This window comes from Mercenaria mercenaria, chromosome 13, assembly GCF_021730395.1.
Source record: "Mercenaria mercenaria strain notata chromosome 13, MADL_Memer_1, whole genome shotgun sequence".
Lineage (NCBI taxonomy): Eukaryota > Metazoa > Mollusca > Bivalvia > Venerida > Veneridae > Mercenaria > Mercenaria mercenaria.
This window is the reverse complement of record NC_069373.1, coordinates 29,908,290-29,926,316: the sequence shown is the minus strand read 5'-3', so window position 1 is coordinate 29,926,316 and position 18,027 is coordinate 29,908,290. Positions and strand designations below refer to the sequence as shown.

The window sequence follows — 18,027 nt, the reverse complement described above, 5'->3', positions numbered from 1 at the left end:
AATATAAAAGTGCTTATATTCATACAATTCCTAAGGCAAAATCTGTTTATTAATACTCATACTAAAGTAACGCTATCTTGATTGGGCAACCAGGATGGGAAAATCAAATTTTGAAAATACTTTCAGTGAAAATCTAATATGTATTAAGAACCAGTGAACACAAATAAGTGAAAACGATCAGTTCAATGTTAAAGTTTTGAACAGTTTCATTTGTTGACCCGAATCTGGTTAACCTCCTATAAACCAGATAATGTTATGGATTGATCTGAGAAAGAAATTAATTACCAGTGTGGAACAGAGAAGCCATGCAAGTTGTGTTTTCATCTCCACTTCTAGAAAGAATAGTTAATCCATCACAACCTTTCAACTAGCTAACTGAAATTTCACACCTATCAAATTTACTTTTATCTAGCAATTTGTATTGACCTTGTCTTTTCAAGTTGTGATGTTCCAATTCACATTTATCTGCCTTTTATTTAAAACTATCAACTGACAAGATCATCAAGATGGCCATATATAAGGGCTCTATACTGCTCACCTAAATACCACTGCTCTTCATGAAAAGTTCAAGGTCAAGGTCACAGAGACCAAATTTAAGCATACTGTGCTAAAAATCACATATTTCACCATTTTTGGAATGTGTTGTAATATAAGACTGATAGCCTGAATCAGGAGCACATATCTGCTTGACCTTAATGAAAGTCTAAATTAATACAATTAAATCAGTATAAATACACAAACAAAAACGATATCTGCACTGTATGCTACATGCCCCACGAAAATGCTTGACAGAATAAAATATAAAGTCAAGAAAGTGGCAAACTAAAAGAAAACAGGAACGCTTGACTATTCAACAGTGTTGTCAAAAGAATGAATATAAAAGTTGAACAAGAGCTCGTCGAACACGAAATGCCCCTCTTGATGCATTCAGTAATTGCACAAGGAACAGAAATTATTTGCTCATATTATCTGGAAACGGTTTAAATGTTCCGGGTCACTGTAACCTTGACCTTTGACCTTGACCTACTGACCTTAAAATCAATATGGGTCATCTGCTGGTCATGATGAACCTCTTTATCATCTTTCATGACCCTTGGCCCAAGCGTTCTCAAGTTATTGTCCAGAAACCGTTTAACTGTTCCTGGCCAATCTGACCTTGAACTTTGACCTAATGACCTCAAAATCAATAGGGGTCATCTGCTGTTCATGATCAATCTCCCAATCAATTTTCCTGATCCAAGGCCCAAGCGTTCTTGTGTTATCACCCGGAAACTGTTTTACTTTTCCTGGTCACTGTGACCTTGACCTTTGACCTACTGACCTCAAAATCTATAGGGGTCATCTGATGGTCATGATCAACCTCCCTATCAATATTCACGATCCTAGGCCCAAGCAATCTTGAGTTATCATCCGGAAACCGTTTAACTGTTCCGGGTCACTGTGACCTTGAACTTTGACATACTGACCTCAAAATCAATAGGGGTCATCTGCTGGTCATGGCCAACCTCCTATCAACTTTCATGACCCTAGACCCAAGCATTCTCAAAGTTATCATTGGGAAACCGTTTAACTGTTCAGGGTCACCATGACCTTGACCTTTGATATACAGATCTCAAAATCAATAGGGGTCATCTGCTGGTGATGGCCAATCTTCCTATAAATTTTCATGATCCTAGGCCCAAGCGTTCTTGAGTTATCATCCGGAAACGGATTGGTCTACATACAGACCAACCAACCGACAGACAGACCGACCGGACCGACATCTGCAAAACAATATACCCCTCCTTCTTCAAAAGGGGACATTAAAAGGGGCATAATTTTGTAAAAATTGCAAAGCAGAGTTATGAAACCTGTGCACTGCATGTCAGATCATCAGGTGAAGTTTCAATCCATTCCCAGTAGACAATTACGGATTAAGTCTACGTGGACTGTGAGCACATAAGACGATCGATTTTTCAAGGGGACCGTCTCAACATGATAATTTTAATTTATGTTTGGTAGGAAAACATTCCTATATGATGGTAAGGTCTGGCTTAATATGTCACTGCACAGGATAATATTTGGATTTGTCTGTCCGTCCGTCTGTTCGCCAGAGAAATGTTTTGTTATACATATCGCAAAAAGTATTTGATCTAGCATCATAACACTTTCCTGAAATGTTCTTCAATATTATAAGTTGCGCATCTGCGACAAAGTTGAAAAGATGAGCTAGTCTGATCGCAATGTATCTGTATTCCATCGTCGTCGTCGTCGTCCAACATGAAAAAATCTAAACTGGGTCAGTCGGGATCAAAATGTAGGTCAGCAGGTAAAACATTGTGAAAACTGTAGAAAACGTAATATCTTGCGTCTCCATTCCTTTGTTGTTATTATACGCCCGAAGGGACGTATTTTGGGATACCACAGGTGTTCATCTGGCTGTCTGTCTGTCAGTCTGTTTGTCTGTCTGTCCGTCTGTTCGTTAACAATTTCATGTCGACTCCGCTCCTTGAAGGATTTTAAATAAACTTGAAACAAATGTTATCCACATCAAGAGGACGTGCAGAGCGCCTGTATCAGGTGGCTTGCTTTAAGGTCAAGGTCACACTTAGGGGACAAGGTCATATGACTTTGTTTCATGTCCGCTCTGTAACTCTTGATCTGTATGAGGGATTTTAAAGAAACATTGCACAAATGTCCACCACATCGAGTCGACGTGCAGAGCACATGTTTTGGATGGCTAGATACAAGGTCAATGTCACACTAAGGGGTCAAAGGTCATATAACTTTGTTTCGAGTGCGATGTGTAACTGTTGAACTGCTTGAAGGATTTTAAAGAAACTTGGCACAAATGTTCACCACATTGAGATGACGTGCAGAGCGCATGGCTCGCTTCAAGGTCAAGGTCACACTTAGGGGTCAAAGTTCACATGACTTTGTTTTGTGTTTATGTTGCTTTGCATTGCTTGGTTTTTGGTTTTATTTGGCATATCCATTTTTTGTTCACTTACAATATTTTTTTATTGAATTACTTCCCTTTTATGTTACTATAAATAGGTTATTTTGTAACATTTTTATTACTGGCCGTAGGGAAAAAACTGATACCACTTTTCTGTGGTACAACATGGATGGTACCTGCAACGTAAATGTGTATTTTGACTTATCTGTACCTGGTAATGATTTTAGTGGACTTAGAGTTTTTCGGGGAATTTATTCCCTTTGTTGTCCTTTTCGTTTGGGCTTCAACAGTAAAGTTCTTTAAATTTTGCTCCCATCCCCTGATATAATCCTTCGAGCGTATATTGCCCCGCTTGGCAGAGCACTTAATTGTTATTTCTGTATTAGCCGCATTTAAGACTTTGTATTCGTATAACTTTATCGTTTTAATTTGTCAGTAGTGGATGGACGAAGAGATGGACAGCTTTTTTACTAGATAAATGAACGGAAGATATGAAAATAATCAAAATAAAAAAATCTTCCCATTTATACTGTATTATGGCATAAACATGAATGAAATGAAATTCATTTCTTGTTGACAGTTTTCAGTTTATACAATCAATCCGATATGTTTTCTTCTACACACAAGGGATGCACAGACATGTACGGTTCTTGAAAGTCGTTGTCGTGAGTGCCTCCATATAGAGCTTAAACTGAGCAACATCATATTGCGATAAAATCTATTGCCTCTATAATGCTCAGAAGTTTTTTTCTATGATTTAACATAGTAGTATAGTTATTGACATCAGATAACCAAATTTAAGTTGAACCAGACTACAGTGAATCACCGCTCGCTCGAGCATCGATGACTCGAGCACCCGGGCTCGCTCGAGCAATTCATGTAGTCCCGGCCGATTTCCTTCTATTTTCTATGCGAAATTACCATGGCTGGGTCAAGCATCGATAACTCGATCGCTCAAGCATGACACCTGGTCCCTGTGTATCAATTTATTCTTTGTTTCTTCTGGCAAACTCGAGCAGAAGTGTCAAAATATTTCACACCTTCGGGGGTCAGAATGTATCGGTTAATCAAAAATTTTCACACACCGTGAGAATTGCATAGTCTATTCCCAGACTATCTTAAATGTTTGTTTGTCGGTATATTTGATCTTATAATGAAATTAATTATTGATAAACGGTTAAAGAAAAGTTTTATTTATCCAAGATCGATCAATTACTGATTACTTAAAACATATTTTCTGCGGGATCGAGAAGATAGTTATGAGATCTTAGTATTTTAATCAGCAGTTGTTTGCATGCAAATGAAGGAAGTAATACAGCCTTTTCATTAAATTTAGGGTCAATTCAATTGGATTGAATTGAATTGAATTAAATTTAGACGATAATTATGATATGGACTTGTTGATGAATATAAATAAAAAAGTCTTAGCTGTTTCTTCACATGTGCCATTTACAAATTACCTGTTGAAACGTCTATCATAACGTTTGTAATACGTTTTTTCTTTTAAAATGTCACAAGTATGTTATTATTACGCATCACCATTTACTCTGCAAACGATCCCGATGAAAATCGGTAAAAGTAACTTCAATTTTCTTCGTATGTTGGTCAATGTTTGGGTCGCTCGAAACCATGGATAACTCGAGCATTTTGCTCATCCCCTTGCGACCTCGAGCGAGCGGTGTTTTACTGTATATAAAAAGACCATCTTTCTGAACAGTTTTTAAGTAGATCACGTAGAAACTAGGCCTTCAGACTGTTGAAAGGGCCTTTCTATGATATGACCAATCAACTGACTTTTATATCCCAGATAACTGTAATTTAATTTTTTATACATTTAAAAAGGGAAATGTTCTGTCTTTGGACTAAATTTCATAAAGAAAATGTGGCATCTAGAGTAAGTATAAAGTTTTCAAAAAAGGTAGATAATTAAAAAAATAGGACGACCTAGATTATGGTTCCTTGTCCCTACACTCCTTCTCACTGACTTCTATAAGTTTGTTAAGTATGAAATCTATCTTGCATAGTATTCGAGTTATGCCCCAAAGAAGGTTTAAAAATGGACATTATTAAAAATGGGACCAACTACAGTTATGGTTCCTTGTGACTGCACTTCCTTTCAATGAGGTCTAACATTGTATAAAGTTACGACTTGGTATCTTCAATACTTATTTAGTTTATCATCCGGTCAAGAAGTGTCAAAAGGGAGGTTATTCAAAGGTGTGACCACATAGAGTTATAATTTCTTGTCAAATCAGAGTTATTGGGATTGCTTTTCTTGGTGTAGATTTCGATAGTAAATAACTATTTTAAGTTTCAAGTCAATAGCTTTGACAGTAACAGAGATATTTGACTTTATCAAAAACTTTAACCAAAAATTCTAAGTTAAAAAGGGGCATAATTCTATCAAAATTCAATCAGAGTTATGCGGATAGTTTCTCCTGGTGAAGCCTTTGATGGTAAATAACTATTTTAAGTTTCAAGTCAATAGCTTGGATTGTAACAGAGATATTTGCCTTTATCAAAAACTTTAACCAAAAATTTTAAGTTAAAAAGGGACATAATTCTAACAAAATTTAAATCAGAGTTATGGGGATTGCTTCTACGCATGTAGACTTAAATAGTAAATTAGTATTTTAAGATTCATGTCAATAGCTTTGATAGTAACAAAGATATTTGACTTGATCAAAAAAATTAACAGAAAATTCTTAATTAAAAAGGGGCATAATTCTGTAAAAATTCAAACCAGAGTTATGGGGATTGTTCTTCCTTGTGTAGACTTCGATAGTAAATAACTATTTTAAGTTTCAAGTCAATAGCTTTGATAGTAACAGAGATATTTGACTTTATCACAAACTTTAACCAAAAATTCTAAGTTAAAAGGGGCATAATTCTATCAAAATTCAATCAGAGTTATGGGGATTATTTCTCCTGGTGTAGACTTCGATAGTAAATAACTATTATAAGTTTCAAGTCTTTAGCTTTGATAGAAACAGAGATATTTGACTTTATCAAAAACTATAACCAAAAATGCTAAATTAAAAAGGGGCATAATTCTGTAAAAATTCAATCAGAGTTATGGGGATTGTTCTTCCTTGTGTAGACTTTGATAGTAAATAAGTATTTTAAGTTTCAAGTTAATAGCTTTGACAGTAACAGAGATATTTGACTTTATCAAAAATTTTAACCCAACGGAGACGCCGACGCCGGAGCGAGTGCAATAGCTCTACTTTTTCTTCGAAAAGTCGAGCTAAAAACAGGCACATCCAAATTTATATCACCTACCGCAGAGTGATGATATAATAACTCAAACCCTATTGCCGTTATAAACTCTTTTTCATATCGCGCATAATATAATTAAACTATGTTGAGACGGTCCCCTTGAAAAATCTATCGCCTTAGGTGTCCACAGTCCACGTAGACTTAATCCGTAAATGTCTAATAGTGGATACTGATATACCAGCTGACATATAAAACCTTAACCAAAATCTGCAAGTCGAAAAAGGGGCAAAATTTTGTAAAATAAAGCAAAATAGAGGTATGGAACTGTGCAATATAAGTCAGTTTATCACAGTAAATAAGTGTGTGAAGTTTCAATCCATTCCCACAAGTGGTTACTGAAAGACCAGCTTACATACAAAAACTTAACCAAATTGGGACCCAGGTGCAGACGTGGATGCATCATGGGTGAGTCCAATAACTCTACCTATTCTTTAAATAGTTGAGCTAAAAACCATCTGATACGCAATTCCCAATGATATGTGTTAAAAGAACGATACCAAGGTCCATTTAACTTGGATAGAAAATTTAGGAGTTGAGCACACAAGGTACAGAATGATTAACAGTTAATTTCCTAAGTCCAAAAAGGGGAAATAACTAAAAGAAATCAGACATGAAATTGAAGTTCCAGCAATACTCACATTTCCACTTCATGTTGATTGTGTACTTAAGAGAATGAAAATTTTAGGAGGAGCTCAGTACAAAAGAAAATGTGATGGATGAACATATTGATGGACTGAATAAAACGTGAATTACAGATATTTTAACAGAATGGTTAAGTTACCTGCTACCCATTAATTTGATCTCTCTGTTGTTCTTTTCAGCCATATAAATTAAACCAAATGAATAGCATTACAGTTACTGTCATCAATTATTTTCCTAGCCACATAACTATCCTACTGTATGTGCGAATGGAGGGTTGAAGTGGGCACATGATTAAACAACTGATCTACTGTATGTGTGGATGGATGGTTGAAGTGGGCACATGATTAAACAACTGACCTACTGACATTGTGTATGAGGGTTGAAGTGGGCACATGATTAAACAACTGACCTACTGTATGTGTGGATGGAGGGTTGAAGTGGGCACATGATTAAACAACTGACCTACTGTATGTGTGGATGGAGGGTTGAAGTGGGCACATGATTAAACAACTGACCTACTGTATGTGTGGATGGAGGGCTGAAGTGGGCACATGATTAAACAACTGACCTACTGTATGTGTGGAGGGAGGGTTGAAGTGGGCACATGATTAAACAAATGACCTACTGTATGTGTGGATGGAGGGCTGAAGTGGGCACATGATTAAACAACTATCCTACTGTATGTGTGGATGGAGGGTTGAAGTGGGCACATGATTAAACAACTGACAGTAGCAATGCAGAAGTCCCCTACCAGTGAAAAAACAATTTTACTTGACCTTTAATAGTGACCTTGACCTTTGATCGACAACCAACAGTTATGTACATGACACATAGTCTAATCATGGGGAACATTTCTGTGTAGTAATATAAAATTCTTCAATGCAATTAAAAGTTATGGAGCAGAAGCAAATTTTTACTGGACCTTAAACAGTGACCTTGACCTTTAACCCAAAAGCATAGATCAGGTGTTGACACATTGTCTCATCATTGGGAACGTTTGTGTGTAACACTAAGATAATCCATCAATGCATATAAAAGATATGGAGTAGACACAATTTTTTACTTGACCTTCAATAGTGACCTTGATCTTTGACCAACAAGCATAAGTCATGTACATGCACAATCTATATATTGCCTCTACTCCATAAAAGTTTTATGAACCTAGCTTGAACACTTTTTGAGCGATTGCAAGATCCAGATTTGCGGACAGACACACAGACAGATGGACGGAAGCATAGACGGCATTCATATAGTCCCCTCCGGTGAAACTAGTATGGTCACACTTTACTCAGACATATGATAAAAACACTAATATTGCACAGGAAGACATGAAGAAATACATTATCCTCACATGCATTTTATCCAGCAGTTTCAACACCAACTTGAAGGCCTATTAAGTTCCTTAAAAGCTCACATCTGGCATGAACTGAAAATGGTCTTTATTAGGCTGAAAAATCGATACAAACTAAAGGAGTCACATCCGAGGCAAATTAATTCCATCATACCCATAAATTCTACCTAAATATCTAGGTGAAAAACTTACTGTACTTGGATTAGAATATAAATATAGTGCATAGATCAAAGGCACATTACCTTGAACCATTTTAAATATAATAAAACTGCTTGAGAAACGGGGATGCTTAAGAATAAATAAGCCAATTTCAAAGGACAATGGACATCCAACAATCCTAAAAGGTTCACCACAAGCACTTTGTATTAGGTGGGGTAAACATTTTTAATCTCTGCAAAATCTGTTGTCCACAACTTTTAAAAAAATCTCCATTAAAACCAAGAGAAATATTTCCCAAGAACAGAACATCACATACTACACAGAAAATCTGAGTTTCCTCCTCACTTAAAATAACTTAAAAGTTTGACCATTTCAGCCAAAATGAGAAACAATTTTTAAGTCCAAGTTTAACAATAAACTGTGTGATAACAATGTACTTCCTAAAACATATATATGTATAGCTGCTACTTCAAAATTTATCTAATGTAATATTATCCCTTCTATCAAGATAATATTTAAAAGATAAAATTTATCTAGCGTAACCAAAACACTCAATAGATGAAACCAAACTCTAGTAACTAAAGGTTGGACATCATTTAACTTATGGCTGAGGTGGTATTTATCACAAGAGGACCATAATGGACTAAAGTCACTCACCTGACCTTGAATATATCTAAGACATAGTGAATCATGAATGGTAACAAATGTCTGAAGTACAAGAAAGCCACACAGATCTTAAGTCGCTCTATACTATATGTATGACACACTGAATCATGAATGGTTACTAAAAACATGAAACAGTTCAAGTGCCCAAATTTCAACAAAAGTCAGAAGGGGCCTTACATGCATCCTGTGGCTGAAAATCAATCTGCCAAGCAGTTCAATATTTATATTTTTGCTGTACAAACATTAAAGCTGAAAGCTCTAGTGGCAAATACGATGAACCAAATGCCCCCATCTGAACAAACTGGGAGAGTACTTATTATTAATTATTCTATAAATTGCACTTCCTTCCTAAATAATTAAGTTTTGTTTTTCATTATTATGTTTGAACCACAAACATTTTTCTTTTAAAAAAGATATAATATAACAAGAGCTGTCACAGGAGACAATGCGCTCGACTACTTCAATGCTGGATAGTGAAACTGGGCAGATGTGAGGAAGCTGGAGCAGCAGATGTCATTGAAGTGTGTGGATGAAGATATTGGACTAAAGCCTAAGTCTGTGTCAAATGTATATAGTAACAAGAGGACCATGATGGTCCTGAATCGCTCACCTGTTCCCACATGACCCAGTTTTGAACTGAAATGAAGTTGTTTTTTCTATTATTTGACATAGTGACCTTGTTTTTTAGCTCATGTGACCCAGCTTTGTATCTGACCTAGACATCATCAAGACAGAAATTCTTACCAATTTTCTTTAAGATCCATTGAAAAATATGGCCTCTAGAGATGTCACAAGGTTTTTCTATTATTGGACCTAATGACCTAGTTTTGAAGGCACATGACCCAGTTTTGAACTTGATCTAGATATCATCAAGGTGAACATTCTCACCAATTTTCATGAAGATCTCATGAAAAATATGGTCTCTAGAGAGGTCACAAGGTTTTTCTATTTTTATACCTACTGACCTAGTTTTTGACTGCATGTGACCCAGTTTCGAGCTTTATCTAGATATTATCAAGGTGAACATTCAGACCAATTTTCATGAAGATCCATTGAAAAATATGGCCTCTAGAGAGGTCAAAAGGTTTTTCTATTTTTAGACCTACTGACCTAGTTTTTGACTGCAGTTGACCCAAGGTTTTTTTATTATTTGACCTACTGACCTAGTTTTTGAGGGCACCTGACCCAGTTTCAAAACTGACCTAGATATCATCAAGGTAAACATTCTGACCAATTTTCATAAGATCCATTCAAAAGTATGGCCTCTAGAGAGGTAACAATGTTTTTCTATTTTTAGACCTACTGACCTAGTTTTGGATTGCAGTTGACCCAGTTTTAAACTTGACCTAGATATCATCAAGATAAACATTCAGACCAATGTTCATACAGATTCCATGAAAAATATGGCCTCTAGGGAGGTCACAAGGTTTTATAATTATTTGACCTACTGACCTAGTTTTTGAAGGCACGTGACCAAATTTCAAACCTGATCTAGATATGATCAAGACGAACATTCTGACCAATTTTCATGAAGATCCATTGAAAAGTATGGCCTCTAGAGAGGTCACAAAGTTTTTCTATTTTTAGACCTTCTGACCTAGTTTTGGACCGCATGTGACCCAGTTTCGAACTTGACCTAGATATCATCAAGATGAACATTCTGACCAACACTCATAAAGATCCCATGAAAAATCAATTGTGCGTGCCTCACACCATGTACGACAATGCTCCAGAGTGAGCCCCCTACATTAACGGATGAAGAAGAAGGAATGTGACCTCTAGAGTGGTCACAAACAGAAGTTTACGCACGCACAAATGGACGACGGACGCCGCGTGATGGTTGAGCTAATAACAGGGATAGAGAAGTATCAAAACATGAAATAAGCGTAAAAGGGACATGTATAATTTGAAATTTCTGCAAAAGTAATGCACCAGGACATTGTGTCATATCATGTGGCTAACAATGTTGTGCAACTATTTAAAGTTTGAACCAAATAAATGAGATAGAACAGAAGTGCATAAGGTTCTCACTGTGTATATTTCAGAATTGAGTATGGATACTGGATCCAATTCCCCCATCCCTTCATTTTCAACAGTCAGTCCCGACGGGTTCAAGTTAACGAAGTTCGACTGTATTTACAATAATTTACAATTGTTGTAAAGTTCTACATAGGACTGTGGCAATTTTAAACATTCTTGATATGCCAGTTACCAATCTGACTCACATACATACATTCTGACTTTTCTTAATAGCAAATTTGTATCAAAGGGAGACAACTTTTTTTCATTTTTTTTGGAAGTGCAGTATTTTTGTTAATATAATATTTTTGAATTTATTCCAACAAGTGATTTTAACTAATTATAGTGATGACTGTAAGTGTTTCACTGCGGAAAATGGTTCCGTATACGGGAGTGTACGCATTCCGTATACTCCTAATATACCGGCGTATACCGAAACATTTTTCCCGTATATGGAACATTCTATATACGGGAATCCAGTATTCTTTAATTGGACATTCATGTTTTTCTCACATGAATCTGTTCATTCATACTTAGCATAAATACATTTCAATAGTTTATGTCAGTATTGAAAGTTAGGGATTGTCAAGTTCCAAAAGTATGTTTAAGGCGTAGGTTTTGATCATCCTTTCGGGAAAGATACCTTTCATATAATATTCGTCAACTCCTAAAAGTTTTTCATCTTCCACATTGTCTAACACTTGGTTATTCATGAAGATTTGTGTATCCGAGTTATTTTCAGTTATACGTCTGGTTGTAGAGATATACATAGTTTTAGTTTTTTTATGACATTTGGTATCATGGAATTTTGAGTGCACAAGTTTCAAAAACGTAAAGTTGACTTTGAAGTTTATGCTGAAGTTCAGAAAATGATTTTCCATATGCAGAAATGGTGGTATCATCTGCAAACATATTTGTGATTGCAGAGAATAAAAAGTAGAGGGCCAAGGACAGAGCCTTGGGGTACACCAACAACTATTTCCTTTGATTCAGATAAGACACCTGATATGCTGACTTTTTGAGAACAGTCAGTCAAATAAGATTTAAACCAATGCAATGACTTTGCACTGAAATGGTACGTAACATTTGAGTTTTTCAAGAAGCATATTGTGATTTATCAAAAGCTTTCGTCAAGTCAAAAAAGGCTGTACCAACCAAGGTGTTATCATTAATAGCAGTAATCCAATTTTCGGTATGAGTGAAATTTGCGGAAACCTGATTGTTCTTCATGTAAAAGTTTGTGACTGTCAAGAAATATTTTCATGCTATCTGAAATGTGTCTTTCAATAATTTCAGAAAGCATTGGTAATGTTGATATTGGCCTGTAACTGTTTTTATCAGGTTTTGTTCCTTTTTTGTAGATAGGAGTGACTTTTGCAAGTTTAAGTTGTTTAGGGAATTTGCCTTGGAATATGCTTAAATTAAAGATCTTTGAATGAGGTTTAGCTATCACACTAGAACTTATTTTAAGAAATTTTGATCCTAGACCATATAAGCCAGTTGATTTTCCAGTATCAAGAGATTGAAGCTCTTGACGGACATATTCTTCTGTAATAGGTGGAATATTAAATTCCTGTTCAGAATTAATCTTAGAATTAACAAAATCTTGTAAAACTGATTTATTTTCTTCACCTAATGAAGAGTTATTTTGTGGTGCAGACCTGAAAATGTTTGTGAAGAAATCATTAAAGTTTTCAGCTGTCGTCTTGGGGTCTGTAATAGGATTGCCTGCATCATCACTGATGTAATTATTGCTTTACCAGACAGATCCTTAAGATTTTTCCAATGTAATCTTGGATTTTTGTTATTATTGTGTATTGTTTGAACAAAGAATGATTTTTTAGCATTTGATGAGAGAACTTTCACTCTTTCATGCCAATATTTAAATAATACAGTATCACCAGACTTTTTAGCAGAGTCTCTCATTTTAATAGCATTTGAAATATCAGCTGTAAACCGGTCTGGTTGATTTTTGTATTTTACACATTTTCTTTTTTCTGGTGCTTTTTTATTGAGAATGTTATTAAACATAAAAATAAAGTTATCTAAGGCATCATCAGGATCATCAAATGAATCCAAGACAAACCCTGGTTCTTTTTTTTTTTTCTAGACTAGTTATGAATTCATGCTCATCAAACTTTTTTAGTGACCTGTAGGTGATCATATTGTGCACTGAATTTTTCTCATGTTTAGTACTTAGTTTACGGTTGAAACAAACTGGATAATGATCACTTAGAGAAATTTTTGGAACTGATTTTTCAACAATATTGACTGGGACATTTGTATACAAGTGGTCAATTATTGTAGATGTTTTGGAAGTTACCCTGGTTGGTGTTGAAACCAGCTGTTTTAGATTATGAGATATAATGATGTTATTCCAACTATTGTTTGATGTTGAAATATTTTCATAATTGTAATTAAAATCCCCTAAAAGTACTATTTCTTTGTTTTCATGGTAAACATTTTCTAAAGTTAGTTCAACATTGTCATTCCAACTAGCTGGAGATGATAGTGGTCTACAGTAATAACCAAGCAGAAAAGGTTTTTGCTTGGAACATCTCATTTCAAGTCATATTGCTTCAGTCTGTTCCATTTTTTAATCTTGCCTACGCACATAGTAACATTTTTCTTTCACATATATCATTATACTGCCTCCATGAGCTCTTCTGTCTTTCCTAAACATCTGATATCCATGTAAATAAAATTCACTGTCATTAAAAGACTCATTTAAAAATGTTTCAAAAAAACAAAATATATCAATTTCACAATGAAGTACTTACAAGTACTTTAATTTCATCTCGTTTTGGATATAAATAGTGTATATTTCAGTGAAAGAATTTGATGCCATTTTTCAAATAAAAACGTTCTTCTGATGTTGTTTTACTACACATGTCATTTTTATTTTTGTCTGACATGTTATTTGTTACCAATGTGGTATCATCCAGGGATTCCTGGGCGAAAAATTCTGACTTGTCCTCCATCTGTGACAGCCTATTGATCTCCATGGGTATTGCTGATTTTGATGCTGGTTCATTCTTTGTTGGCGATAAGCCTTCTGAAAATTTACAGCTGGCTGTTTTGAAGCACTGTTTTGTAAATCAAGGCCTTCACGAATAGCTGAATTCAGTTGTTTTCCTAGCGTAACTGACCCTTGCTTATTTAGATGGATCATAGTAAAGGCTCTGAATTACTTTGCCTTCTTCCATTACAATGTTGATAGTGTCAATGAACTTACATCCCTTTTCTTTGCAAAGGTTTTTCAATAGATCATTTGTTGTGTTAATGTTATTTGTTGACAGAAGATCTCTTTTTTGGGGCAATATAGATGCCACCATAATCTTTGCTTTGGAACTGATTCCTTTCAGTGAGTTGGTAAGCACTTGAAATTTGTCACAAATGTTGGCAGGTTGATCAGCATTGGATATGTTGTTGATTCCAGTGTGGATGATAATGACATCTGCTTCTTTGGTTACTGGTGGTTGCGTGTTTTGATGTAAGATGGCTTTGCTGATGTCTTTGACAGTTGCACCACTATGCGATTTATGTTAACCTTTGTTTGATTAGTGTTCATTTTTCCACTTACAAGTCCTTTTGTGACTGAATTACCCAAAATAAGAACTTTTTTTGCATGCGGTTTGGAGTCTGCTTTGTTTTGTTCAGTTTGATTACTGCTGCCATGTAAGCTGGCTGGTGCATTGCTGGGTGTCATTTCATCAACTGCATTCCCTTAATGGGGCCCCATAGAGTATAGGTGCAGCAAGTGGTCTAGGCTTATCAGAATGAAGCTGTGGCTTGGGTGAATCAGTCAAAAATAGAGATAAAGATAATATAATAAGATTTATACATTTAATTCCATAGTGCATAAGGAATATATATTTTAGATTGGATTATAAGGATATTTCATGCAATATTAAATAATGGCAGACTTGTAAGGTAAGTTTTGAGATTTACACAATAAAAACCTATATTACCAGCAAAGGTATTTTTTTGATTGCTTTGTTTCAAAAATTTTATGGCTATGATTTGCTCATAATTATGCTACTGTTAAACATATCAAGGACAGGTGAACTTTAAATGCAGTTACAGTTATTTTCGACTGCAAAACATACCCATGACAGCTAACATTCAGCCGAGGTGTTCTTTATTTCATGAAATGATCCCAGCTAACTGGCAGCTGAGGAGATATCAAAAATGATCCCAGCTAACTTTCAGCTGAGGTAATAATTATGTAATCCTAAATGATTTCAGCTAATTTTTAGCTGTATTTTTCCACGGAAAAACACCCATGACAACTAATTTTCAGTTGAGGTGTTATTTAATTCATAAATGATCCCAGCTAACTTTCAGCTGAGGAGTTATCATAAATGATCCAAGCTTATTTCAGCTGAGGAGATATCATAAATGATCCCAGCTAACTTTCAGCTGAGGAGTTATCATAAATGATCCAAGCTTATTTTCAGCTGAGGAGATATCATAAATGATCCCAGCTAACTTTCAGCTGAGGAGTTATCATAAATGATTCCAGCTAACTTTCAGCTGAGGAGTTGTCATAAATGATCCCAGCTTATTTTCAGCTGAGGAGATATCATAAATGATCCCAGCTAACTTTCAGCTGAGGAGTTATCATAAATGATCCCAGCTAGATTTCAGCTGAGGAGTTATCATAAATGATCCCAGCTAACTTTCAGCTGAGGAGTTATCATAAATGATCCCAGCTAATTTTCAGCTGAGAAGTTATCATAAATGAAACTGGCTAACTTTCATAAATGATCCAAGCTTATTTTCAGCTGAGAAGATATCATAAATGATCCCAGCTAACTTTCAGCTGAGGAGTTATCATAAATGATCCCAGCTAGATTTCAGCTGAGGAGTTATCATAAATGATCCCAGCTAACTTTCAGCTGAGGAGTTATCATAAATGATCCCAGCTAATTTTCAGCTGAGAAGTTATCATAAATGAAACTGGTTAGCTTTCAGCTGTATTTTTTTTTTCTTTTTTTTTTGACTGCAAAACACCACATGAGAGCTAATTTTCAGCTGATGTGTTATTTAATTTGTAAATGATCCCAGCTAACAGTTTCAGCTGAGGAGTTATCATAAATGATTCTAGCTAACTTTCAGCTGAGGAGTTATCATAAATGATTCAAGCTGATTTTCGGCTGAGGCAGTATGTAATTTGTAAATGACGCCAAGCTTACTTTCAGCTGAGGTCTTTTCTCTGAAAACTGAAAATTTTTGTTTGAAACAGTTAAGATTATCTTGGAACTTGTTTCATTTTTATTAAGCAGTCAAGAAAATGTTAGTGTTTCCCATGATGCACAAACCAAGCAATTTCAGCATGAAATGTATACCTATTAAATCTTGGACAGTGCTGGAGTGTTTATTTATCAGACATAAACATTAAACATGATAAGCACTTGGGTAAACATTTCATTTGCCCCGTTTATCTTGAGCCAATTAGGCACTGTATGTGGTAAACATCTCCACTTGTATATCCCATTCAATTTTACAAATAAGTAATGTCAAGTGTTATAGAGATTGCAACTCCCAGGACCAAAATGGATCAGATGTCCAGATGCGAAAAGACACCAATGGGAAGCATAATATGGATAAGATAATGGAAACTATGAACTGGCTTGAACAATCGAACAAAAATATTAAAACTTTAGCTGAAGCAGTGTCATTTATGAGAAAGGACATTTGTGAGTTGAAGAAAAGAAAAACTGAAGATGAGCCGCCCTTACAATTGAAAAGGTCACAAATGAAGGAGAAAGACAATTGGTCAGAAAATGAGTTAAGTATTAAGTCAGGGGGATAATTCTGATGATGAAGTAGATCTTGAACGCTATTTGACAGAACAGATGCAACAGGAGGGAGATGACACATCATTTATACCAGAACTTGAGGAGTTTTTTGCAAAACAAACTGACACTGGGGAAGGAGTGGATGAGCTGCTAGCTGACTTAGCCGATAAGGGCCTTAGAGGAAAAGGAAAGAAGGATGCTGAAAAACTGAAAGAATTTAAAGATAAACATAAGCCGCCACAAAATGTTGAAAATCTTCAAATCCCTGCCATTGAGGAGGCGATTTGGAGGCAGTTAAAAACCGCACATAAAGGCAACAGACTTTCTCCTATAGAAAGTTCGAAGCAGATAATACATGCTGGCCCTGACCCCACTATAATGAGAGACAATTGGCTTGATATCGCTTATGACAAATGGATAATCAAGACAACTAGTGGATATAAAATTGGACTTACTTGTGAACCTAAATAACAGTTTACACCTAATTTATTTTCAAGGTCGGAGCAAGAAAAGATTCATTTAGAGATACAGAGATTTCTATCGTGTAACATTATAGAACCTGTTAACAGGTTAATTGATGCCAATGAGTATGTTTCAAACATCTTTATTAGGCCTAAAAAAGATGGCAGAGTTAGAATTATTCTTAACTTGAAATCCTTCAATAATAAGTACATGCCATTTGATCTTAAGATGGAAACTTTACAAAATGCTATCAATAACATGAGAAAAAACTGTTTCATTGGCTCAGTTGACATATCTGAGGCATTTTACTCTATTCCAATAGATAAAGCAGATAGGAAATACTTCCGCTTCTGGCACAATGACACAAAATACCAGTTTAAGTCTTGGTTATGGGTTTTTATGGTACTAAAGTCTTGAAACCAGTCTTTGTGAAACTAAGATCCCTTGGGCAGGAAATCACTGCCTATACAGATGACTCTTGCCTTCAAGGTCAAACATTTGAATCATGTTTATGCAATATAAGAGACACAGTTCATCAAATGGATTCAATAGGTCTCACTGTTAATACCAAAAAATCTGTTCTGATCCCATGTTGAATAATAGTATTCTAAGGTTTATATTGTGCTCAGTAACTATGACAGTTAGGCTAACTTCAGAAAGAGCCCATGAGATCATTTGATTATGTAAAACTATTTTAAGTCAAAAAA

General features: G+C 35.4%; 1 protein-coding gene across 5 annotated transcripts in view; it reads right to left on the bottom strand.

Moving 5' to 3' along the window:
* LOC123529047 (uncharacterized) overlaps positions 1–18,027 on the bottom strand; it is a 172,131-nt gene that overhangs the window by 96,945 nt on the left and 57,159 nt on the right. Inside the window, exon 1 of one of the 5 annotated variants that reach the window (XM_045309234.2) lies at positions 286–1,510. The exons of the other annotated variants lie outside the window; for them this stretch is intronic. Within the exon in view, the coding sequence (XP_045165169.2) occupies positions 286–324 (39 nt within the window). The 5' untranslated portion in view covers positions 325–1,510. Of the gene's footprint in view, positions 1–285; positions 1,511–18,027 lie in introns of those variants that run through there. 5 annotated transcript variants of the gene reach the window in all.